Source organism: Tamandua tetradactyla, chromosome 14 (genome assembly GCF_023851605.1).
Source record: "Tamandua tetradactyla isolate mTamTet1 chromosome 14, mTamTet1.pri, whole genome shotgun sequence".
NCBI classification, from domain to species: Eukaryota; Metazoa; Chordata; class Mammalia; order Pilosa; family Myrmecophagidae; genus Tamandua; species Tamandua tetradactyla.
The window spans coordinates 80613399-80638830 of NC_135340.1; the positions used below are offsets into that span (position 1 = coordinate 80613399).

The following is a 25432-nucleotide window of genomic DNA, read 5'->3' on the forward strand; positions in this document are numbered from 1 at the left end:
TTAATTTCTTTTTTTTTCTTTCCGTTAATAAAAAAATAAAAAATAAATAAAATAAAATAAAAAAAAAAATGGATCAAAGACTCAAATATAAGAACCAGTACCATAAAATCCCTAGAAGAAACTGCAGGGAAACATCTTCAAGGTCTAGTGATAGGTGGTAATTTCTTAGACTTTAAACTCAAAGCACAAACAATGAAAGAAAAAATAGATAAATGGGAATATTCAAAATTGAATACTTCAGTGCTTCAAAGGATTTTGTTAAAAGGGTGAAACGGCAAACAACTTAAAGGGAGAAAATATTTGGAAATCACACATCTGTAAGGGTTTGATACCAAGTTAATAGAAAGAAATCCTACAACTCAACAATAAAAAGCAACTCAATTAAAAAATGGGCAAAGGATATGAACAGACATTTCTCCAAAGAGGAAATACAAATGGCTAATAGACACAGGAAAAGATGATCAGTTTCACTAGTGTTCTAGTTTGCTAGCTGCTGGAATGCAATATACCAGAAACGGAATGGCTTTTAAAAAGGGGAATTTAATGAGTTGCTAGTTTACAGTTCTAAGTCCGAGAAAATGTCCCAATTAAAACAAGTCTATAGAAATGTCCAATCAAAGGCATCCATCCAGGGAAAGATGCCTTGGTTCAAGAAGCCCAATGAAGTTCAGGGTTTCTCTCTCAAGTGAGAAGGCACATGGCGAACACAGTCAGGGCTTCTCTCTCGGCTGGAAGGGCACATGGCGAATACGGCATCATCTGCTAGCTTTCTCTCCTGGCTTCCTATTTCGTGAAGCTCCCCGGGAGGCATTTTCCTTCTTCATCTCCAAAGGTTGCTGGCTTGTGGACTCTCTGCATCTCATGGCTTCATCGTTCTGCTCTCTCTGAATCTCTCTGAAACCTTCATTCTCCAAAATATTTCCTCTTTTATAGGACTTCAGAAACTAATCAAGACCCACTCAAATGGGTGGAGACATGCCATCCCCTAATCCAGTTTAACAACCATGCTTAACTAAATCTCATCAATCAGGGAGATGATCTCATTACAGTTTCAAACATACAGTATTGAATAGAGATTATTCTACCTTTATGAAATGGGATTCATATTAAAACATGGCTTTTCTTAGGGGGCATGCTTCCTTTCAAACCAGCACAACTAGTTATTAGGGAAATGCAAATCAAAACCACATTGAGATTATCAATGAGATAGAATGGCTGCTATTAAACAAACAGGCAACTACAAGTGTTGGAGAGAATATGGAGTAATTGGAACAGATTCATTGCCAGTGAGAATGCAAAATGGCACAGCCGCTGTGGAGGATGGTTAGATGGTTCCTTAGGGAGCTAAATATAGAGTAGCCTTATAACCAGACAATCCTGCTACTCAGGATATACCTGGAAGGTCTGTGTTCTAGTGTGCTAAGTGCTGGAATGTAATATACTACAAAAGGAAAGGTTCTTATTTAGGTAATTTAATAAGGTTACACGTTTACAGTTCTAAGTGTATAAAAATGTCCAAACTAAGGCATCCAGGTAAAGATACCTTAATTTAATAAAGGCCAGTGGATCTGGAACAGCTCTGAGAGCTGGGAAGTCATGTGGTTGGCATCTATTGGTCCCTTGCTCCTGGGCTCCACTGCTTTTAGCCTCTGTTCTATGGGGGTTCCTCACTTGTCTTCTCTGGGGCTGGCTTTCACTTCTTGGCTTTCCTTGGCTCTGTCCAGGTTCTGACTTGATTACATCTCATGGGAAGGCACACGGCAACATCTGCTGGGCTCCAAGCATCTCCAAACATCTGTATCCTTGCTCTCTCTATCAGCTTGGCAGTTTCTGTTGGTTCTCTCTCTGTAGACTCTGTCATTTCTGACTCTCTCCAAAGTGTTTCCTCTTTTAAAAGATTCCAGTAAACTACAAGACCCACCTAGAATGGGTGAAGTAACATCACCATATAATTAAAAGGTCACACCCACAATTGGGCATGTCACCTCTGTGGAGATAACTAACTGTCCTATTTGTCAAAAAAAAAAGGGGGAGGGGGGCAGGCAACAGTGGCTTAGTGGCAGAGTTCTCACCTGCCATGCCGGAGACCTGGGTTCAATTCCCAGAGCTGATTAAAAGAAACAGCTGACTCAAGACTGAGTCAGGATTAAAACATGACTTTTCTGTGGTACATAATATTTTCAAATTAGTACAATCTGAAAGACATTTGCACACTGATGTTCATAGTGGTACCATAATTGCCAAAAGCTAGAAACAACCCAAGGATCCATCAGCAGATGAATGGATAAACAAAATGTGGTATATACATATGATGGAATATTATTCAGCAGTAAGAAGGAATGAAGTCCTGAAGCATATGACTACATGAATGAACCTTGAGGACATTATATTAAGTATAATAAGTCATGTACATAAGGACAAACATTTTATGATCTCACTGATATAAAGGAAGTATAATACATAAACTAATAGACTTGAAATACAAAATATAGGTTAACAAGATATAGAATGAGGCTACAGAATGGGGAACAGTTGCTTAATATGTGCAGAATGTTTAACTATGGTGAATTTAAAATGTCTGCAAATGAATATGGCCTATCTCTCCAGCCAACACAACAAGCAAACTCACCACCCTCCCCCTGTCTACGTGGGAAATGACTCCCAGGGGTGTGGATCTTCCTGGCAATGTGGAACAGAAATCCTAGAATGAGCTGAGACTCAGCATCAAGGGATTGAGAAATACTCTAGAATGAGCTGACACCCAGCATCAAGAGATTGAGAAAAACTTCTCGACCAAAAGGAGGAAGAGTGAAATGAGAAAAAGTGTCAATGGCTGAGAGATTCCAAATAGAGTCAAGAGGTTATCCTGGAGGTTATTCTTATGCATTGAGTAGATATCACCTTGTTATCCAAGATGTAATGGAGAGGCTGGAGGGAACTGCCTGAAAATGTAGAGCTGTGTTCCAGTAGCCATGTTTCTTGAGGATGATTGAATAATGATACAGCTTTCACAGTGTGACTGTGTGATTGTGAAAACCTTGTGTCTGATGCTCCTTTTATCTACCTTGTCAATAGACGAGTAGAACATATGGAATAAAAATAAATAATAGGGGGAATAAATGTTAAAATAAATTTAGTTTGAAACGCTAGTGATCGATGAAAGGGAGGGGTAAGGGGTATGGTATGTATAATTTCTTTTTTTTTAATTTTTGTTTTATTTTTCTGTTGTCTTTATTTCTTTTTCTGAATTGATGCAAATGTTCTAAGAAATGATCATGATGATGAATATGCAACTAAGGGATGATATTGTGAATTACTGATTATACTTGTAGAACAGAATAAGCATATGTCAAGAATGTTTGTGTTTCTTTCTTGTAATATTTTTTATAAAAATTAATTAAAAAAAAAGATCACATCAAGATGTGACTCCCTAACTTACATCTCCAAGGAGATGACCTAATTACAGTTTCAAACATACAGTATTATATAGGGATTAGAAGAAACAGTTGCCTTTAGAAAATAGGATTAGGATTAAAACATGGTTTTTCTAGGGTACATACATCCTTAAAAACCAGCACACTGTGTCGGGCTTCTTTCACTCAAAGGTATTTTGTGAGAATCATCTAAATTGTAAGGTATTGTAGTTTGTTATTTTTCATGGTTGCATACTATCCCATTCAGTTAATAAGTCACAATTCATTTCTCTACTGGTGAGTTGTTTCCATTTTGGAATTAAAAATAATGCTTCTCTCAAAAAAAAAAAAAAGTCTGGAAATGGATAGAGGTAATGGTAGCACGTTACTGTGAGAATAATTTACCAGTGTTGAAAGGTGTGTGAGTGTGGTGGAAAGGAGTGGTTTAAAGTCATGTATGTCACCCAGAGAGAAAGCTGGAGGTTAAAACATGGGAATAAGAGAGAGAATCTTGTGGTGAGCAATGTCTATGACAAACTGTACAAATATTAAAAAGTTCTTTCATGATCTAGAACAGATATATGACACTAATACAAGGAGTTAATAGAGGGGTATATGGGAAAAATGCATCTATCACAAACTATGGACTATAGTTAACAGTAATACTTCAATATTTTTTCATCAACGGTAACAAATGTGTAACACCAATAATATGGGGATGTTCTAGTTTGCCAGCTGCCGGAATGCAATATACCAGAAACAGAATGGATTTTAAAAGGGGGAATTTAATAAGGGACATTTCTATAGTCCAATCTAAGGCATCTAGGGAAAGATACCTTGATTCAAGAAGGCTGATGAAGTTCAGGGCTTCTCTCTCAAGTGGAAAGGCACATGGCGAACATGGTCAGGGTTTCTCTCTCGGCTGGAAAGGCACACGGCGACCATGGCATCATCTGCTAGTTTCCTCCCCAGCTCCCTTGGAGGTGTTTTCCTTCTTAATCTCCAAAAGTCGCCGGCAAGTGGACTCTCTCCTTCGTGGTTCTGTAGCATTCTCTGTGTTCTTCTCTGTTGTCTCTGAATCTCTCTTTTATAGTATTCCAATAAAGTAATCAAGACCCACCTAATACAGCTTAACGGCTTATTGAGTCACATCTCCAGGGAGATGATCTAATTATAGTTTCAAGCATACAGTACTGAATAGGGATTAGAAGAAATGGCTGCCTTTACAAAATGGCATCAGAATTAAAACATGGCTTTTCTAGGGTGCATACATTCTTTCAAACCATCACAGGGGGATAAGAGTATGGGATTATTAGCATTTTCTATTTTATTAATTCATTTATTTATTTTTGGGTACATGGTCAAGGAATCGAACCCAGGTCTCCCACATGAAAGGCAAACATTCTACTTTATTTTATTTTTATTTCTTTTCTGGAATAATGAAAATGTTCTAAATCTGATCACAAGGCCATATGCAAAATTTTGTGATAATACTGTAAACCAGTGATTGTACACTTTGGATGGTTTCTATGCTGTGTGAATATATCTTAATAAAATTGCATTAAGGTTTCCTATTTGGAGTGATGGAAATGTTTTCCTAATGGATGGTAGTGATGATAACACAATGTTTTGAATGCAATTACCAACAGTGAAATATATATTCTGAATGCGAAAAGGAAAATACTAGATTGTATATATGGTAAGAGAATATGATAAAAAAAAAAACCCATGGAACTACACTAAACAGTGAACCCTAAGTTAAACCACGGACTTTAATTAACAATACAATGATAAAAATGTGCTCTCTTCAATTGTAATAGGTATACACACCAATGCAAGGTTTTGGTGGTAAGGTAATGTACTGGAATCCTGTATTTTATGCATAATAGTTTTGTAAACCCACAACTTCTCTAATAAAGAAATATATCTATATACAGCCACAATATTATTTTTCAAAAAATATTCTTTCACGATTTGTAACAAATGTACCACAGTAATACAAGGTGTTAATAACAGGGTGGTATATGGGAATTCTGTATTTTACGCATGAAATTTCTGTAAACCTACAACTTCTCTAACAATTAAAAAAAACAAAACAAAAACATAAAGGTATTTATGCAGGTTGAAAGGAAAGGACAGCAGACAAATGACTGAAGCCAGATGAAGAAATAAGTATTTCCAGTGAAGACAGTGACATGGGTAAATATATAAACTACCACTACTGTAGTTTTGTAATCCCACTTTTTATCTCCCATAATATCTAAAAGACAAATGCATAAAATGTAATGAGAAATCAAAGGCTTGGAAGTCTTAATGTATAAATATTTAATTTGTGACAAGAACTACATAAAGGTGGGGGGGTGGAGGGATATAGGAACATAGGTTACCTACACTACTGAAGCTAAGTTGATATCAAAGCAAATGAGATTGCTATAGATTTAGGATGTTAAATTTAAGCCCAAAGCAACCACAAAGAAAATATCAGAGTGAAATGACACAAAATAAAGTGTCAATGGCTGAGAGATTCCAAACAGAGTCGAGAGGTTACCCTGGAGGTTATTCTGATGCTTTAAGTAGATATCACCTTGTTGTTCAAGATGTAGTGGAGAGGCTGGAGGGAACTGCCTGAAAATGTAGAACTGTGTTCCAGTAGCCATGTCTCTTGAAGATGATTGTTTAATGATATAGCTTTCACAATGTGACCATGTGATTGTGAAAACCTTGTGCCTGAAGCTCCTTTTATCTACCTTATCAACAGATGAGTAAAACATATGGAATAAAGAAGAATACTAGGGGGAACAAATGCTAAAATAAATTTAGATTGAAATGCTGGTGATCGGTGAGGGGGAGGGGTGGGGGGTATCGTATATATGACTTTTTTTCTGTTTTCTTTTTATTTCTTTTTCTGAATAGATGCAAATGTTCCAAAAAATGATCATGAGGATGAATATGCAACTATGTGATGATATTGTGAATTACTGATTATTTATGTAGAATGGGATGATCAAAAGTTACGAATGTTTGCATTTATTTGGTGTTTTTTGGTATTTTAAAAAAAATTTAAAAATTAATAAAAAAAAAATAAAAGAAGAAGAAAACACCAGAGAATATGTATACACATAGAGCCAAAAAGTAGAGTAGGTTACCAGGGGTTGAGGGCAGGGGCAATGGGGAGTTAATACAAAAGGAATACAGGGCTTCTGTTTGGGGGTGAAGGCAAACTGACAGTAATGGATGATGGGGAGAGGGTACTGCAACCTTGTGAATGTAATTAATCCCACTGAATGCTATGCTTAGGATGGGTGGGATGGGAAGACTTATATTCTATTCATATTTCCACAATTAAAAAGAGAAATGAAGAGAAGGGACAGGAGAGCGACTGAGGCAGCAATTCGGGAGTGCAGCAGACCTGGGAGAGCCTTCTGTACCATATGCGGCAGTCTGGGTTGCAGAGGCCAAGGAACTGAGAGGCAGAAAGCTGAATAATATTCCACTATATGTATATACCACATTTTGTTTATCCATTCATTCAGTTCAGCAGTGCAGAGCTGCTGAACTCATGGAAGTGCACAGATGGGAACACAGAATTAGGAAGTAAGCCAGGCCACGTTCCTTGGGCATGCTACCCTCACCAGTGCAGCCCCGTGACTGGTGACTCCCCACCCCATGCACCGAACCCCACCACCCGCCCCCATTCCCCATGCTCCAGGCGCCCCCAGACCACCAGCCCCCAGTATACATACCTGCCCAATACCCCACCCCAAGAGCAGCCCAACCCACCTCACCTGCACCCCTCGCGAACACTACCTCCCACTCCCTGTTCCCTGCAGGCTGTTGCCAGCATATAAAGGTTGTGGGCACTAACCTCATACCTAGGCTACCCTGCTCTCTGCCCATAGTGCTCACCCAGCCCTCCCTGAGCTCAGCGTATCCATTTACAGCCCACGCATGCACATGGGCCCCAAATCACATCATTCAGTTCTGGGAACTGCACTTTACAGCAGTCCTAGAACCACGCATGCACACAGCCCTCAGCCTCACTTACCAGCTCTGAGAGAGTGCTGACCTGTGCAGCCGGGTCACATCTGCCTCCAATCCATGAAGGCGTAATGCCGAACTGCTGCCACAGCTCTATGCATGTGCACTAAGGGCCCTGTGCCTTAGACCAGTGCACACCAGGGTTACGACCCCCAGACTGGTTCATCTGCACAGCCACATCCTTCCTGGCGGCTGGGTGCCCACATTCACAAGCATCAGTGTAACATGCCCAACCTGTGCCCGTATCTGCCCTGAAACAAATTACTGTACTTAGAGCTCCATCCTGTGCCCTGCTCCCTGCTATGCAACTGTCCCACAAACACAAGGCCTTAGACTACTGAAAGAAATCAACTCCCAAAGTAAATCAATCAAGATATTTACATGTCAAGAAGACAGGAGAATATCACAAGCATATCACGATGCAGACAGATATAGTCTTGCCTAATGACCAAGTTAAAACACCAGAGGAGACACAGACATTGGAACAACTGATCAAAGATGTTCATACAACTCTACTTAATAAATTAAGTGGGATATAAAATGACATAAAGAAGATCAAAGGACAATAGGAGAGCACAATGAGGAATTTGAAAGAAGAAATAGAAAAATAGCAGGTATCACAGAGATTAAACACTCTTGACCAAATAAAAAACATACTAGAGGCACACAACACCAGATTTGAAGAGGAGTTTGCTGGTTTAAAAGGATGTATGTCCCCTAGAAAAGTGATGTTTTAATCTAAATCCCATTTCATAAAGGTAGAATAATCCCTATTCAATACTGTATGTTTGAACCTGTAATCAGATCATCTCCCTGCAGATGTGATTTCATCAAGAGTGGTTGTTAAACTGGATTAGATGACGACATGTCTCCACCCATTTGGGTGGGTCTTGATAAGTTTCTGGAGTCCTATAAAAGCGGAAACATTTTGGAGAATGAAAGAGAGTCAGAGAGAGCAGAGAATGCTGCAGCACCACGAAGCAGAGAGTACACAAGCTAGCGACCTTTGGAGATGAAGAAGGAAAATGCCTCCTGGGAGCTTCATGAAACTGGAAGCCGGAGAGAAAGCTAGCAGATGATGCCGTGTTCACTACGTGCCTTTCCAGCTGAGAGAGAAACTCTGACTGTGTTCACTATGTGCCCTTCCACTTGAGAGAGAAACCCTGAGCTTAATCGGCCTTCTTGAACCAAGGTATCTTTCCCTGGATGCCTCAGATTGGACACTTCTACAGACTTGTTTAAACTGGGGCATTTTTTTCGGCCTTAGAACTGTAAACTAGCAATTTATTAAATTCCCCTTTTAAAAAGCCATTCCATTTCTGATATACTGCATTCTGGTAGCTAACAAACTAGAATGAGTAGGAAGAAAGAATAAGTGATATAGAGGACAGGATAACTGACTTTGAAGACTCAAAAAAGCAAATGGCAAAAAAGATGGAAAAAACAGAATAGGAACTCAGGGAAATGATTGACAAAACAAAGCACTCAAATATAAGAATTACTGGTGTTCCAGAAGGAAAAGAGAGGAGAAAAGGGCTAGGAAGAGTAGTTGAGGATATAATGGGGGAAACTTCCCATCCCTCATAAAGGACATAAATATACAAGTCAAAGAAGTCCACAGAACTCCAAACAGAATAAATCAAAATAGGCCTTTCCTAAGGCACATACTAATCAGTCTGTCAAATGTTGAAGAGAAGCAGAAAATTTGAAAGTGGCAAGAGAAAAACAATCTACTACATAGAAGGGAAATCAAATAAGACTGAGTTCAGACTACTCAACTAGCACCCTGGAGGCGAGAAGGCAGTGGTATGATTTATTCGAGATCCTGAAAGAGAAAGACTTCCAGCCAAGAATTCTGTAACCAGCCAAATTATCCTTCAAAATTGAGGGAGAGATTAAAGTTTTCACAGGCAAAGAAGTCCTGAAAGAATTTGTGAACAAGAAACCGGCCCTACAAGAAATACTAAAAGGAGTTCCACTACTGAAAAAAAAAAAAAAAAAAAAAGACAGGAGAAGGAGGTCTAGAGGAGGGCACAGAATTCAAGAGTACCACTAAAGGGTAATTTAAATAATACAAAGAGAAAGAGGGAAAAGAATATATAGATCTGACAAATAAAATTAAAAAGATAAGATGATGGAATCAAGAAATGCCTTTTCAGTAGTAACTTTGAATGTTAACAGACTAAACTCAACAATTAAAAGATACAGACTGGCAGAAACATAATCCAGCTACATGCTACTTACAAGAGACTCATCTTAGACACAAGGATACAAATAGATTGAAAGTGAAAGGATGAAAAAAGATTTTCCATGCAAGCTGTAACCAAAAGAAAGTAGGAGTAGCTATACTAATATCGGACAAAATAGACTTTAAATGTTAAGACATCATAAGAGAAAAGAAGGACACTATATACTAATTAAAGAGTCAATTCACCAAGAAGATATAACAATCATAAATGTTTATGCTCCCAATTAAGGAGCTCCAAAGTATATGAGACAGACATTGGCAAAACTGAAGGAAGCGACAGATGTTTCAACAATAATAGTAGGAGACTCTAACGCACCACTCTCCTCTATAGAACCAGACAGAAGATCATCAAGGAAACAGAGAAGTTAAATAACTTGATAAATGAATTAGACCTAACAGACATATATAGGTTGTTGCACCCCAAAGCACAAGGCTATACATTCTTCTCTAGTACTGACAAAATATTCTCCAGGATAGATCATATGTTGGCGCACAAAACAGAGCTTTATAAGTTTTAAAACACTGAAATTATTCAAAGCACTTTCTCTGATCACTATGGGATGAAACTGGATCTCAATAACCACCAAAGAACAAGAGCATTCACAAATATATGGAGATTAAATAACACACTCTTAAACAACCAGTGAGTCAAAGAAGAAATTGCTAGATAAATCAGTAGCTATCTGGAGATGAATGAAAATGAGAATACAACTTATCAGAACTTATGGGATGTGGCAAAGTCTGTGCTGAGAAGGAAGTTTATTGCCTTAAATGCGTATATTAAAAAAAAGAAAGAGCAAAAATCAAGGACTTAACAGTCAATCTGAGGGAACTTGAAAAAGAACATCAAACTAACCCCAAAGCAAACAGGAGAAGAGAAATAACAAAGATTAAAGCAGAGATCAAAGAATGGGAGAACAAAAGAATGGCAGAAAGAATCAATAAAACCAAAAGTTGGTTCTTTGAGAAAATCAATAAAATTGATGGGCCACTAGCAAGACTGACAAAGAAAAAAAGACAGAGGATGCAAATAAACAAAATCAGAAATGAGAAGGGGTGTGTTACCACAGACCCTGAAGAAAGAAAAGAAATCATAACAGGATACTATGAACAAGTATATGCCAATAAACTAGATAACTTAGATGAAATGGACAAATTCCTGAGACACACAAATAAGCTACACTGACTCAGGAAGAAATAGAAGATCTCAGCAAACAAATCACAAGTAAAGAGATTCAATCAGTCATGAAAAAATCTTCCTACAAAGAAAAGCCCAGGGCCAGATGGCTTCACAGGGGAATTTTATCAAACATTCCAGAAAGAACTAACACCAACCCTGTTCAAACTTTTCCAAAAAATTGAGGAAAAAGAAGTCTGCCTAACTCATTTTATGATGCTAATATTATTTTACTACCAAGACCAGGTAAAGATGCTATTTGAAAGGAAAACTACAGGCCAATATCCCTAAGGAACATAGACGTAAACATTCCCAATAAAAATATTAGCAAATTGAATCCAACAGCACATTAAAAGAATTATACACCACGACAAGTAGGGGTAATGCCAGAAATGCAAGGATGGTTCAATACAAGAAAATCAATTCATGTAATACAGCACATTAACAAATCAAAAGGGAAAAATCACTTGATCATCTCCATTGATGTTGAAGAAGCATTCAACAAAATTCAGCATGCTTTTCTGATAAAAACACTCCAAATCATAGGAAACTACCTCAATATGATAAAGGGAATATATGAAAAAACAATAGCCAGCATTGTCCTCAATGGAGAGAGACTGAAAGCCTTCCCCCTAAGATCAGGTACAAGACAAGGATGCCCACTGTCACCACTATTATTCAACATTGTGCTAGAAGTTCTAGCTAGAACAATCAGGCAGGACAAAGAAAGAAAGGCATCCAAATTGGAAAGGAAGAAGTAAAACTCTTATTATTTGCAGATGACATACTACTATACTTGGAAAATCCTGAGAAATCTACAGCAAAGTTACTTCAGCTAATAAACAAATTAAGCAAGGTGGCAGGATATAAAATTAATGTGCAAAAATCAGTAACATTTCTTTCCACAAGCGATGACCTAGCTGAGGAGTCAGTTAAGGAAAAAATTCCATTCAGAATAGCAACTAAAAGAATCAAGTACTTAGGAATGAAGTTAACTATGGGCATAAAGGACTTGTATACAGAAAACTACAGAACATTGCTAAAAGAAATCAAAGGAGATCTAAATAGGTGGAAAGACATTCCCTGCTCATGGATAGGAAGGCTAGATATAGTTAAGATGTCAATTCTACCCAAATTGATCTACAGATTCAACACAGTATCAATCAAAATTCCAACAACCTACTTTGAAGATTCAGAAACGCTTACTACCAAATTCATCTGGAAGGGAAAGAGACCCCAAATAGCTAAAAGCATCCTAAAAAAGGACAAAGTAGGAGGATAAACACTCCCTGACTTTAAAACCTATTATAAAGCCACAGTGGTCAAAACAGCATGGTACTGGCACAAAGACAGAAGCACTGACCAATGGAATCGAATTGAGAGTGAAGAAATAGACCACTAAATCTATGGTCAATTGATTTTGACAAGGCTCCCAAAATCTCCGAACTGGGACAAAATAGTCTTCAATAACTGGGCACGGAAAAACTGGATATCAATAGCCAAGAGAATGAAAGAGGACCCCTATCTTACACCCAACACAAAAATGAACTCAAAGTGGATCAAACACCTAAATATAAGAACTAGCACCATAAAGCTTCTAGAAGAAAACGTAGGGAAACATCTTCAAGACCTAGTAATAAGAGGTAGCTTCCTAAACTTTACAACCAAAGCATAAACAACAAAAGAAAAAATAGATAAATGGGAACTTCTCAAAATCAAATGCTTCTGCACCTCAACAGCCTTTGTCAAAAAGGTGAAGAAGCAGCCTACTCAATGGGAGAAAATATTTGGAAATCACATAGCAGACAAAGGTTTGATTTCCTGTATACACAAAGAAATCATACCACTCAACAACAAAAGAACAAACAACCCAATTATAAAATGGGCTAAAGATATGAATAGGCATTTTTCTGAAGAGCAAATACAGTTGGCTCAAAAGCACATGAAGAGATGCTCATTTTCACTGGTTCAGGGAAGTGCAGATCAAGACACAGTGGGATACCACCTCACACCTATAAGAATGGCTGCTACTGAAAACCTTCTCCACCAAAACCTTCTCCACCAAAAAGGAAGAGTAAAATGAGAAAAAGTGTCAATGGCTGAGAGATTCCAAACAGAGTTGAGAGGCTATCCTAGAGGTTATTCTTACCCATTAAGTAATTATCACTTTGTTATTTAAGATGTAAGGGAGAGGCTGGAGGGAACTGCATGAAAATGTAGAGCTGTGTTCCAGTAGCCATGTTTCTTGAAGATGACTGAATAATGATATAGCTTTCACAATGTGAGTGGGTGATTGTGAAAACCTTGTGTCTGATGCTCCTTTTATCTACCTTGTCAACAGACAAGCAGAACATATGGAATAAAAAAAAATAATAGGGGGAACAAATGTTAAAATAAATTTAGTTTGAAATGCTAGTGATCAGTGAAAGTGAGGGGTAAGCAGTATTGTAGGCATAATCTTTTTTTTTTCTGTTTTCGTTTTAATTCTTTTTCTATCGTCTTTTTATTTCTTTTTCTGAATGGATGCAAATGTTCTAAGAAATGATGAATATGCAACTAAGTGACGATATTGTAAATTACTGATTATCTATGTTAATTTTTATTTCATTTGTTAATTTTTTTAAATTAATAAATAAATTTAAAAAAAGAATGGCTGCTATTAAACAAACAGGAAACTATAAATGTTGGAGAGAATGTGGAGAAACTGGGACACTTAGGCACTACTGGTGGGAACGTACAATGGTGCAGCCACTATGGAAAACTGTTTGGTGGTTCCTTAGGAAACTAAGTATCGAGTTGCCCTATAACCCAGCAATAGCACCATACCCATAAGGGCTGAAAGCAACGACACAAAAAGACATTTGCACACCAATGTTCATAGTAGAGTTATTCACAATGGCCAAAAGATGGAAACAAGCTAAATGTCCATCAACAGAAAATGTGGTATATATATATACATATATGATGGAATATCATGCAGCAGTAAGACAAAATGACGTCCTAAACCATATGACAAGATGGATGAGCCTTGAAGACATAATGCTGAGCCAGACTCAAAAGGATAATATGATTCCCGTTTTATGACCAGTATGCAGGTGTGCTGGTTTGAAAGGAAGTATGCCCCCTAAGAAAAGCCATGTTTTAATATTAGTCCCATTTCATAAGGTAGAATAATCCCTATTCAATGCTGTATGTTTGAATCTGTAATGAGATGTGATTTAGTCAAGAATGGTTGTTAAACTGGATTAAGGGACGACATGTCTCCACCCATTTGGGTGGGTCTTGATTAGTTTCTGAAATCCTATAAAAGAGGAAATATTTTGGAGAATGAGAGATTCAGAGAGAACAGCACCACGAAGCAGGAAGTCCACCAGCCAGTGACCTTTGGAGATGAAGAAGGAAAACGCCTCCTGGGGAGCTTCATGAAATCGGAAGCCAGGAGAGAAAGCTAGCAGATGATGCCGTATTCGCCATGTGCCCTTCCAGCTGAGAGAGAAGCCCTGACTGTGTTCGCCATGTGCCTTCTCACTTGAGAAAGAAACCCTGAACTTCATCGGCCTTCCTGAACTAAGGTATCTTTCCCTTGATGCCTTTGATTGGACATTTCTGTAGACTTGTTTTAATTAGGACATTTTCTCAGCCTTAGAACTGTAAACTAGTAACTCATTAAATTACCCCTTTTAAAAGTCATTCCGTTTTGGTATATTGCATTCCGGCAGCTAGCAAACTAGAACAACGGGTAAAATCAGAGGCTTATAATACAGAATATAGGGGAACTTAGAGATACATAGAAGCTAGAGTAGGGTGAACCATTAGCTAATGATGTTGAACTCCAATCTAAGGAAATAGATAGGAGCAAAGGTGATTCTCTAGTGGGCTTAGATTATTACCATATTGAAGACGAACAAGATTGAAAGAGGTTTTGTAGACCTATGTGTTCCACTGACTCACACTAGAAATATGAATGAGTTCTCGTAAGAATTACCTCAAAGATTTGATTCTTGTATAAAGTGTTTAAGTTCAGGGTACAGTGGGAAAACTGCTATTGCATGTTATGAGCTATGTTCAAAAGGAAACCATCAGCACCACCACAGCAACAGCAGAGGTATAATGGAGTGAGGGACAAGAGTCAAGAGGAGGTTTAGATTTCCTATTTGGTGAGCGTTGATTGATTTTTCTTTCTCTCGGAAACAATGAAATTATCTAAAATTGAGAATGTTCATGGACTGTGGACTTTAGCCCTCTGAAAGGGCCCTGCATACACCATGCCCGATGTATGCAGGTGGCTGAAGGATGCCCTGACTAAGAAGTAGATTGGCGAATGATGTTGTATACTTATGAGCAAAGGTTGTGCTGCTACAAAAATGAACAATGTCGTGAGGCATGTAACGATGTGAACGAACATGTGGGACATTTGGTGAGACAAAAAAAGCCAGAAAAAAAAAAAAAACAATGGTATGGTCACCTTTAGAAAATACTCATAAGGAGCCTAGATTGTAAGCTTTTAGAGCAGACACATTAAGTCTGGAGTGGTGATTATTATTTCTGGATTTTGAGGGGCTGTATTATATATATAACCTGATATTTAGAGATAAGAACGAAGCTGAAGAGGTTGGGATTAAAGTAATTCAGAACATAGGGGTAAGGAAGACAGTGTCTATATTTTAGACCAATGGAAGAAAGGTTTATTTGATCTGGAACTGAAATTTTCTGTAGTGCATAATCTAATTCCACCTATCTGTACAGCTTATTTAAACAAGTAAAACACAGGAAGCCCATAATAAGAAAGAGGTCCCTTAAACCTGCATAGATTATTGTAATGCCTGGAAACATCCTAGAGTATATTAAGCAGATTATCAAAAAGTATTGGCAAAGTCCCTTGAGGGAGGGGAGAAAGACTATAGAATTATTAAACCTTACCATCAGGGAATCCCCTGATACTGTGTCAAACCCCAGGGACACGCAAATAAATAGGTCATGCCCTTGATCATGAGGCTTACTCTTGTGAAGCTTAGGTAGGTGGCAGAGAAGCTTAGACTACCTATAGGCATGCCTAAGAGTTACTGTTGGAGGACCTCTGTTGTTGCTCAGTTGTGGCTTCAGTCTCTCTAAGCCCAACTCTGCAAGTCAAATCATTGCCCTCCCTACTACGTGGGGCATGACACCGGGGTGAAAGTCTCCCTGGCGATGTAGGAGATGACTCCCAGGGATGAATCCAGACCTGGCACTGTGGGATCAACACTTACATCCTGACCAAAATGGGGAAAAGAAGTGTAACTAATAAAGTACCAGTGGCAGAGAGAGTTCAAATAGAGTCAAGAGGCTACTCTGGAGGTTGCTCTTATGCAAGTTTCAGTTAGACCTCACTACCTATCATAATCTGCCAATAGCCAACCAGGACCATTCCAGCCAATTCTAAAGAACACCTAGGGCAATATATAAAATTCCACAAGGGTTCCATGCACTAGAGTAACTTTCCAGAAACTTACAACCTCTAATGGGTCCCTGGTCCAGATAAGTCCTGAAGTCTAGTCCAGCCTCTCCAGAACATCAGATAGTTCCATCTCCCTAATCTATATTAGTGACAGACCCCTCCATTATCAAAAATTTAGAATTGCCATAGCCCACCCAACACCAAAGAGAAGTATGGAAAGATCAAAGGTGAAGGTGGAATTATACATACAAGATGGGACTTAACAAGTGAATATGAATGCTGAATCATTAAACTGATATCTATTCAGTCTCCAGTATTTTAGAGCAGCTAGAAGTAAAAACTCAAAATTGTGAAATTGTAACCACATCAAAGTCTCAAATATGTTCTACAACTAACTGTGGTGCTGTGCTTTGAAATTTATAGCTTTTTGTATATATGTTACTGTTCCCAAAAAAGAAGGAAAAAAGTCAATTTGTGATGATAAAAAAGTATTTAAGCCTTCTAGCCTCCTATATTCTGGAACAGCTAGAAAGGAAAATATGAGAGGATCATATTGTAGCTCATGACAAACTCTGGGAACTATTGTGTAACCACTTTTTGAAGAGTGTTTTGAAAATTATTGCTTTTTTATCTTTTTGCTTTGTATATATGTTATATTATACAATAAAGTTTAAAAAATAAAAAGAAAAAGAAATGAGAGACAATTTAATGAAATACGTGTTACTGGATGAGAACTAAGAATGAAGGAGAAAAGCCTCAAAAGAACATTTGGGATATAAGAAAAAAACTGAAATATAGAACATAAGGTTTCTATCAATGCTAAATTTCTTGAACTTGATAACTGAACTTAAAGTGATTATATAAGTGAATATTCTTGTTCATTGGAAATATACATGAAAGGATTATGTGTTCAAAAGTACATGATTTGTGCAACCTGCTCTCAGGTGTCTGGAAGATAGATAGATGGATAGAAAGATATGGCAAAGGTGGCAAAATTTTGCAATGGTAGGTCTGAGTATTTGGAGGACAGGGTGGTCAAGGCAAGTTAGAATTGTTCTGTACATGTTCTGTATTATTTTTGCAACTATGCTGTAATCCTGAAATTATCCCAAAATAAAAGTTTTAAAAGAATAGAAAAGAATGCAAGTGGGAAAAACGAATCAACCAAACTACCTTTTACCTAGCTATCTCCTGGGCTTATCACTTATTTCTTGATTTAAAGAACTTGAAAATCCAGGCAGGAAAAAAGAGAGCAAAAGCGTCTCTTTCTTGAGACTTTGTTATCATGATCTCAGGGAAACAGGGTTTCTTTAAAGGAATTTTCTGCATATCATTCTATGCCTTCTCTCTATAAGATTCATTTATAACAAGCTGCATTATATTCTACATATGCTACTTAACACCAAAATTAAATTTCACTCTTCTCTAGTTGTCCAGCAATTAGAAAGGCTTGGATTTATTTCTATAAAAATAAAGCAGTGTTGCTCTCCTCACATTACTCCTCTTACTGAATTTCTTCTATGGGCTCTGCACTGATAAACAATTCATTTATATTTAAAACCTTCCAATATCCAATTTCAAATTGGATCTAAAACATCTAAAACAATCTCTTCCACATTTCCTCCTTTAACCGCAAATCCTAAACATGCTTTCTCATCTCTATGCTTTTGCTCTAGTTTCTTCTGCCTATTAAGGCCTCTGAAGTTCCACACAGCTAGATCCTGCTGATTTAAGGCCTAACTTAAATGATTCCACCTTAAAGGCTTTCCAGATTCCCCCCCAAAGATAAGTATCTCTTCTTCCTCTGAATCTCTTTCTTTCTTATTCAGGCTTTTGGCCATCTCTGCATACTATATTTTTCCATATATAGGTCTCCCTCAACATAAGTTAAAAAGCAAGAAACATCTTTTGTCCAAAGTTGCATCCCCATTGCCCTGCAGTCTCTAGATGCTATAGATAAGAGGCCTGGCAGGACAGGAATATGTTCAACTGCTTGACAAAGATCATGCCACTCATAATTACCATCTGGCTGGAGCTGATTAATAAGTAAGTCCTGCCTCTAGCAAGAGAGCGGTAAACTAGATTAGCTCCAAAGTTCTCTCTCTAACTTGAGGCAAGTTAGATAGGGAAGGAGGGAGGGAGAAGTAACCCTAAAACCATAATGAAGCTCCTCACTCAGATCGGCACCAAAAAGAACCAATGAAAAGTGAAGCTTTTCAATCTCTTATTAGCATAACCAAAAGGGGACTCCAACTCCTTTTAATGCAGGAAACCCAACCCCTGAGCATGTCTTTGGAGAATGCACCAGCTCACTGCCTTCACGTGTGTACTTTTGCTACACATTAAACTTTTTAGCTGTACACATTGACTTGTCCTTGGTTTCTTTGGCTGTACACACTGACTAGTCCTTGTATTCTTTTCTGTGGCTGAGTCAAGAACCTTCACAGGTCAGTACCTTGTGGAGGCTCGACTTTTTGAAGAACTCCAGTAGCTCTCACCTGGTTTCCTTCTACTGACCTATAATCATTACCTGAATTATACCTGCATTCCTATGGTTAGATCTTTTACCTATGGGCAGCAGGAATCCTTGAATGTCAGATGCAGTGCTTTTAAAACCAATTTTTTAAAACAAAACTAGTACTACATAATTCCAAATAAAGAGTTATGAGGCAACTGTGAAGTAGTAGAAAGCACACTAAGTTTGAAATCATAAGACACGGGCTTTGTTTTTGGCCCTACTTCTTCCCCTTACTGACGGTGTGACTTCCCCCCTGATTGTTTAACCATTCTAATTCTAAGCCTTAGTTTTCTCATGGAAAGAAGATGTACAAGGAAGATGGTCCCAAGTGTTTAGAAAGAAAATGTATTATGTTTATGTTAAAGAATATATATTGTGCTCTAAGTTCGAGTAAAAGGAATTATAAATTCGAGGCTGCGCTACGAGGAGCCTATCTCGTTCTCTTCTCTTACTGCAGAAGAGTGTAGCTGTGATCTTGGGCCACTCCCCAACTCGGTCATGCCCAATGCCTTCAGCAGAGGCAAGAGAAGTGCGTGTCCAGGGGCTCAGGATCAGGAAGGAAGGAGACTCAAGCAGTGCACCCAGGCGTTGGGGCGCAGCTTTACTTCCCAATCAAGCACCGTCCCCTCCTGCTCTGCCCAGGAGTGCACGGCGTGGGGCGGACAAGGAGAACGAAGAGTTCAAGACACCCCTGCTCGGCTTTCTCGAGATTTGGGAAGAGCCCAGGCCCTGGCAGGACCCACACTCCCTCGTGACTTAAAACCACAGACAAAACGCTTCCCCCTCTCCCGAAAAGATCCGCTAAAACTGTAGGTCTCTGCTCCCGGCCCACAGACGAAGTCCTCAACCCCAGTGCCCCAAATATAACGCCAAACACTACGCTGGGCAAAATTAATTACCATAAACCTCTAGCGCTTTCTCCTCCATGATCCCGGGCCGCCGGGCAGTTCCTGGCTCAGAAAGGCCGGAGAGCCATAGGACTCTGTTCAGCGTCCGGGAGAGCAGCCCAGACAACCGCTCCATCCTGACGCTCCGCCATCCCTGGCGACTGTCCCACTCAAGCTACCGTCTGTCAGTAGCCGGTCTCGAGAATTACCCACTTCCTGGTCTTCAAATCAGCTAAAAGAAGTCTAAAGGTCGAAGGGAGCAAAGAGTAGGTGGGACCAGACTTGGTGGCGCGGAGGAGCTAGGGAAAGGCAGTGGGCGAACTACATGCCCCAGCATGCTTTGCTCGGTTTCGTCAGGACAAGAGAAAAAAAATCCTCTAAACCCTTGAGGCGCATTGCATTCTGGGACGTATGGGGCGTTTTCTTCGGAGGGCTGCGAGCTGTATTCTGGGGCTTGTAGTCTCCACTAGGGAGGAGGTTTGTGACTGTTAACGCGCCACGACTTGCCTCATTCAGCGTTCCCAATAAGATGAATCCTGAAGAGGTAGGGGGAGATGAGATATTGGTTTCTAGTGCTGGAGGACTGTGTGCACGGAGACTCTCTACTGATATTTCCCCGAGAATGCCGCTTCCAGTCAAAGCGTTTCTTACTTCCTGATCGGGCCGGAAGTGAGTTTCCGCTGTGGTGAAAAAGAATTTCTCAGGGGTCCAGTAAGAACTGTTAAGTGTGGCGGGGAAAGGGGCTTTTAGTTTTCTCAACTTCTTATAGAGCTTCAGTCCAGCATAACTCCTCACTAAGTGCTGATTATTTCTGCCAAGCTCCTTCAAAGACAACTCAGAACATAATTTTCCCTGAAAGAAATAGTGGCATGTTGAAGATAGCCATCCTAAAAAGAATGTCTTAAGCAGTTTGGTGTTCGTGGCTGTGATGGATGCCAATAACAAAATTGATGGTGTTGGTAGTCTTATCTATCCATCCCTCCACTCAAAAATTTGCCAGATGCAGTATGTAGGCGCCCAGGATTTAAAGATAAAACAGATGCAACCCCAGCCCTCAAACAACTCACAGACTTTTTTTTAAAATTTTTTTATTCTGCTCACAGACTTTTGAGGAAGCCAACTACTGGTGTTGAGGAATTTGTAGTTGAAAACTACCTAAACCATTTTGTCAGTTTTGCACTTAATCTAATGTCTATTGAAAAGAAAGGATTATTTTACAGGATTATCTCACGATAATACAGCCCATTTATAAACTCTAGTTTTGTTATTGCTCTTGTTTTTAGCTTAGATTTGAAGTTCACTGGGCAATCAGAGAATAAAATCCCAAGACAATTTTATTCGGAATTTAACACTTTCTTTGCCATCTATTCCATTCCATTTACTCCACAGCAACTGAGACGATAATCCTAACTTCCTTCCAAACAAATTTAGGACAATTAGGTCTCACCTCTGTGAGGCTTCCTGACTTCTCAAAGCAGAATTATCTTTCACTGAGTTCCCACAGCGCATTATAGCATTGAACATGTTGAATTGTTGATTTTCATGTCTGTCTCCCTCATTAAATTGTAAGGGTCGAGTGGCCAAATTTTCAGTAGCTCAAACGCACAGTAGGGTCCAAAGCATACAGTGAAAGCTTAATATGTATTTTTTGAGTGAATTAACTGAATGTTGTCCAAAGAATAAACAAGAGACTGAAAAACTTTCCTGCAATCTACAGAGAACTCGATCAAAATTATTTATTGAACCTCTATGAGGTGGTGGTGCGAGGCATGGGTAGATGGCATGTAGAGGTTTTTAAACCTTTTTTAACCACAAACTCTTTTATTCAAGCGAAATCTTACTCCTTTATTTAAACGAAATCTTAGGAAACCGGTTAAATCTTTGTGCTTCCAGAGCAAAGGTTCCTAGGAAGTAGGCAGCCCCTAGCTCCGTCTTTTCTTCCTCTTTAGTCCCCTTAGTTAGAATCTCGACTTTCTTATGATCCGGGACTGGGATTTGTTGGCGAAAAGCTGTAGGTTTCGGCCGGGCCGTGGATCCGCCCCCAGCGCCTAAGCCCCGCCCTTAATCCCCGCCCCACGGGAGCCACAGAGTCGTAGCGGCGCTCCCACCAATCTGCCGGAAAGCTTTGCTCGCGGCGCTCTCTCTCCATAAAGTTTTTGTTGCGGCTTCCGCCGCGGGTGGAGGAAGATGGCGTCGGTTGGTGGTGGCTGTAGCGCTTCAGAGAGACTCCCTCCGCCCTTCCCGGGCCTGGAGCCGGAGTCCGAGGGGGCGGCCGAAGGGTCAGAACCCGAGGCTGGGGACAGCGACACCGAGGGGGAGGACATTTTCACTGGTGCCACGGCGGCCGTAAGTTCACATCCTTCGAAGCGTGCGGAAGGGCGCCGCAAAAGAGAAAAGAGGCCAGGAGAGGGTCGGGAGGCTGAAAAGAGTGAGCCCGGCGAGACCTCGTATCAGTGACAGCAGTCGAGGATCAAGGGGTTCCTAGCTGGGCGGAGAGCCACAGGTCTTGGCTTTCCCCGTCACTGGGCGGACGGTGAGGAGTGAGGGGTATGGTGGCTTATCCGCCGAGGTCCCTGACTGAAAAGAACTGCCAGGGCCGTCATTTGGTGCTGCGGTGTGGTGACCTCACGGATCGACGGAGCTGTTTTACTGATCGTTTCCTGATCAGGGTTATTAATAGGTCAGGATAAGTGGACGGCGTGCAGACCTACCTTTCCCCGGCCCTACTGCTCCTAGGATGAATAATGTTATCTAGAGGGGGGCGCGGGATATTGACCCGCCCACAAATCTTTACGTTAGCTCAGCGTTTACCGGTACTTATCAAAGGCTACTTCTGCATCTTAGTTTATAAGAGTTGGGTTGACTCCCCCGAGCTCTAAAAAAAATCTGCTCTTCTTTAGTCGGCTGAGAGAAGGCCCTGACAGATAGAGCATTACAAGACCAGAAGTCTTTGTCTCTTTTAAAGGGATATATTAACGTGCACAGGTACCTCAGTGTGAGCAAATTTGTAAGGGCGTAGAGGAAATGGTGTTTCCCAGAGTTATGTCTGAATTTCTAGTAAGAGTTAGGTATTGGAAGAAGCTAATCTTTAATATGTAGAATGTGGAAATCTGGAAATCACTTGAATCAGTGGAGAGAGATATTTGGGGCTGTTTTGTGAGAATACTGACTCATGACTTGGTAGGGTTCTTTCCAAATTGTAAACTTCTTCAATGCTGGGTCTGCAAATTTATTTATCTTTCTATCTTGCATAATGCTGCTCTTTATAGCTGATTAAATAAAACAGCTTAAAATTTTTCATGTAGCATGTGTCTGTAAAAACTTGAGGTTCATCTCGTTTTTGTCAGAAAAAAGACTACATTTTTTGGAAATACCTTGCTAAAGGCCTTGACTAATAATTGTTAGAATTTTCCTGTTCTATATTCAGGAACTGAGTCCATAATCCCTGCTCATAATGTGCTTGCTTATCCTAATATAGTAAGTCCAACTGTCTAATGAAGTTTGTGTTATTCTGTAACTCTTACTGCTAATTTAGATTTTAGTGTTAGGCTTTCTATATTCCATTAAAAACAAATCTTTATTCCTTTACTAATTCTCCCATAAACCATGTAGAACATCTACTATTGATAACAACTGGAATGTAGGCATTCAGAATGAGTATCTGAAAATAGAAACTCTGGCACTGAAAATGAGTGGTTACATGGGCAAATGTTGATTTATTTTCCAGAAGGCACCCCATGAGGGTGAGGACTTATTTTCTAGAGTTGTCTAAAGAAGTACATGAGGCTATGGTTTGATTAATCAGATAACTTTACAGGGGCATCAATACCTCTCTATTGTAAGAATGTAAAAATCTATTTCCAGCTAAGGGGGCTAGGAGGGAATCAGAATGACAGTGTTCTGCCACATAAAGCATAAATAATTTTATTTAGATTTTCCTTCAGGATAATTGAGTTACTAAGGAAACTAAAGTATCACCTGTAAGTCATTTTTCTAGCTACCCGACGTAATGTTAATCTTCAGGAAGCCAAGACCACAAGATTTCTACCTAAACTGTGAATATCTTGTTAAGCAGCCATTAAATAACATTATATTCTAGTGAATGTGTTAGTTCTGAGCCGGAGGAGATAGGGAATTGTGGGCTTTGAAATATGACTGACTGGATTTATATCCTAGCTCTACTAGATATGAACTTACCTTGGACAAAGTACTTAATTACTCTGTACAGTTTCTCACCTATAAATGTGAATAGTAGTAGTTGTTACCTCCAGCGTTATTATGAGGATTCAGTTAGAATACCTGTAAAACACTTAGAGTGAAGCCTTGTGCATAAAAATATTTAAGAGTGCTTCTCTTTTGAAGTTTTGAGCTGTATTTGTTGAGCATTTTTGCAAACTGGAATTACTCTAGGAATCAAAAAAACCTATAAAGTTCAATTATGGTCTAGAAGAAGTTAAATTAAACTCTAAAAGTCAGAATCAGAACTATCTAGAAATAAGATTGATTTGATGAAAAGACTCAAAGTAGGTACTTAATGACTTCAGTAGCTTCTTATTGATATAAGTTAATTTTCAGATTGTTTTGTTGCCTTTTGAAGCTGTTGTTGAAAGTAGTGAGGGGCGTTGAAGAATTGTGAAGATGAGGCATGTAAAATTGAAAACTCACTTATGTGAATATAATTTCCTGGACACTGTGTAACAGCTATTGCTTTTGATTATCCCATCTGTTCTCTTTTTCAGCCCAAGAGGCTTTAATTACAGTAATAGAAATATGATTTGATTTGTAATCGAAAGAGCAGCGTATGGAAGCTTGACCCCACGAAGGATAGGTCAAGCCTACTTAAAATTAGGCCTCAGTGTCACCCCCAAGAAAACCTCTTTTGTTGCTCAGATGTGGCCTCTCTCTCCAGCCAATACAACAAGCAAACTCACTGCCCTCCCCCTGTCTACGTGGGACATGACTCCCAGGGGTGTGGACCTTCCTGGTAACGTGGGACAGAAATCCTAGAATGAGCTGAGATTCAGCATCAAGGGATTGAGAAAACCTTCTCCACCAAAGGGGGGAAGAGCAAAATGAGACAAAATAAAGTGTGGATGGCTGAGAGATTCCAAACAAAGCCGAGAGGTTATCCTGGAGGTTATTCTTATGCATTCAATAGATATCACCTTGTTAGTCAAGATGTAATGGAGAGGCTGGAGGGAACTGTAGAGCTGTGTTCCAGTAGCCATGTTTTTTGAAGATGACTGTATAATGATATAGCTTTTACAATGTGACTGTGTGATTGTGAAAACCTTGTGTCTGATGCTCCTTAGATGAGTAAAACATATGGAATAAAAATAAATAATAGGAGGAACAAATGTTAAAGTAAACTTAGATTGAAATGCTAGTGATCAATGAAAGGGAGGGGTAAGGGGTATGGTATGTATGAATTTTTTTCTGTTGTCTTTTTATTTCTTTTTTTGAATTGATGCAAATGTTCTAAGAAATGATTATGATGATAGATACGCAACTATGTGATGATTTTGTGAATTACTGACTATATGTAGAACGGAATGATCATATGTTAAGAACATTTGTGTTTCTTTGTTGTCATTTTTTTAAAAATTTAAAAATTAATAAAAAATTTTTTAAGAAAAGAACATATGATATGCAACTCAGAAACTACAAACCAGTTACTTAAATGGGAGAGAAACAGTATTAAGGGATTATTAAAACAA

The 25432-nt window shown here is 39.1% G+C and overlaps 2 protein-coding genes across 10 annotated transcripts in view; one reads left to right on the plus strand and one right to left on the minus strand.

The window, feature by feature from the left end:
- CIAO2A (cytosolic iron-sulfur assembly component 2A) overlaps positions 1–20072 on the minus strand; it is a 104561-nt gene extending 84489 nt beyond the window's left edge. For 2 of the 3 annotated variants that reach the window (XM_077128181.1, XM_077128183.1), the window contains exon 1: positions 19728–20070. In XM_077128181.1, the coding sequence (XP_076984296.1) occupies positions 19728–19851 (124 nt within the window). In that variant the 5' untranslated portion in view covers positions 19852–20070. Of the gene's footprint in view, positions 1–19727 lie in introns of all 3 variants that reach the window. The other variant, XM_077128182.1, reaches the window with a different exon arrangement.
- A 54-nt stretch (positions 20073–20126) lies between these two features.
- SNX1 (sorting nexin 1) overlaps positions 20127–25432 on the plus strand; it is a 49227-nt gene continuing 43921 nt past the window's right edge. Inside the window, exon 1 of one of the 7 annotated variants that reach the window (XM_077128172.1) lies at positions 20127–20259. In XM_077128172.1, the coding sequence (XP_076984287.1) occupies positions 20245–20259 (15 nt within the window). In that variant the 5' untranslated portion in view covers positions 20127–20244. Of the gene's footprint in view, positions 20260–21831; positions 22062–25432 lie in introns of those variants that run through there. The other 6 variants (XM_077128169.1, XM_077128170.1, XM_077128171.1 and 3 more) reach the window with 6 other exon arrangements.